Source organism: Scylla paramamosain, chromosome 24, assembly GCF_035594125.1.
Source record: "Scylla paramamosain isolate STU-SP2022 chromosome 24, ASM3559412v1, whole genome shotgun sequence".
Classification (NCBI taxonomy): domain Eukaryota; kingdom Metazoa; phylum Arthropoda; class Malacostraca; order Decapoda; family Portunidae; genus Scylla; species Scylla paramamosain.
In genome coordinates this window covers 13,670,828-13,671,858 of record NC_087174.1, presented here as the reverse complement: position 1 = coordinate 13,671,858, position 1,031 = coordinate 13,670,828, and the positions used below count along the sequence as shown (strand labels likewise).

General features: G+C 43.1%; 1 protein-coding gene across 4 annotated transcripts in view; it reads left to right on the top strand.

The window, feature by feature from the left end:
- Window positions 1-1,031, top strand: part of LOC135112772 (leucine-rich PPR motif-containing protein, mitochondrial-like) — a 36,429-nt gene continuing 35,398 nt past the window's right edge. Inside the window, exon 1 of one of the 4 annotated variants that reach the window (XM_064027567.1) lies at window positions 1-1,031. This exon is cut by the window's right edge and continues 134 nt beyond it. In XM_064027567.1, coding sequence (XP_063883637.1) covers window positions 987-1,031 — 45 coding nt within the window. In that variant the 5' untranslated portion in view covers window positions 1-986. The other 3 variants (XM_064027566.1, XR_010274556.1, XM_064027565.1) reach the window with 3 other exon arrangements.

Genomic DNA, 1,031 nt, shown 5'->3' with positions numbered 1-1,031 from the left:
ACATCATTTCAATAGTATCATGATGATCAATGTTCTATGCATCTTTACGCACATGGGATTTACTACAGCAATATTTTAGCTCTCTTTCCTACAGTTAGATGAGCAGCAACGATATCTAGCGGTTTAGTTCCGAAAACTCCCCATTATTTAGTCCATTTCGGTAGATTTTTTTTGCTCCATTTCGGTGCATATTGGTAGTTGGTTGCATTTCGGTCCATTCGGTAGTTTTTGGCTGTATTTCGGTGCATTTCGGTAATTTTTTACTGCATTTCGGTAAATTTCGGTAGTCTTTGGTTGCATTTTGTTACATTTCCGTAGTTTTTGGCTGCATTTCGATATTAGGCATGACCCTTTCAGACCTTGCTTGTTTTGCTCGCTTTTTGGAGGATAGTATAGGTGGGGTGAAAGAAGAGTTAAAAGTGGAAGTCTAGTGTAGTCTTGCTGTTCAACCCTTTCAGACCATTGCGGACGCCCCATATTTATGCGCTTTCGGTCTGAATCAGCTGAGGAGCATGTAGATATGTTATTCTGTATACTTCTTTCCTTGCTGTTTCCTCCTCCAACAGGTCAGAAAGTGTGCCGTATTCTAAAACGCTGCTCTCTCACCACGACTATTTTCTAAGGCTACAGAGATTATTAGTGAGGGATCACCACCACCACCACCCTGATAATAATCTTAGTAGCTAGAAATAGTTCTTATGATACAATAGTTTCAAAATTCCGGTACCATGGAACAAAATCTGGCGTGGACAGACGCACCAAAATTTGTTTCATGCCACCTTTGTTTCGTGACATCGGTTCACAGCTGATACCACAACCACCATCATCAGCAACAGTACCACCACCATCAATATTTCTACATAACCACCATCACTATCATCACCACCACCACCACCACCACCAAGGATTCTACATACCACCACCACCACCATCACTATCATCATCATCAACAGCAGCGGCATGGCCGAAGTAAACAATCCGTGGTGATGCTGGCCGGTATGGGTAGAGTGGCTGGCTTGGGCCGGATGGCG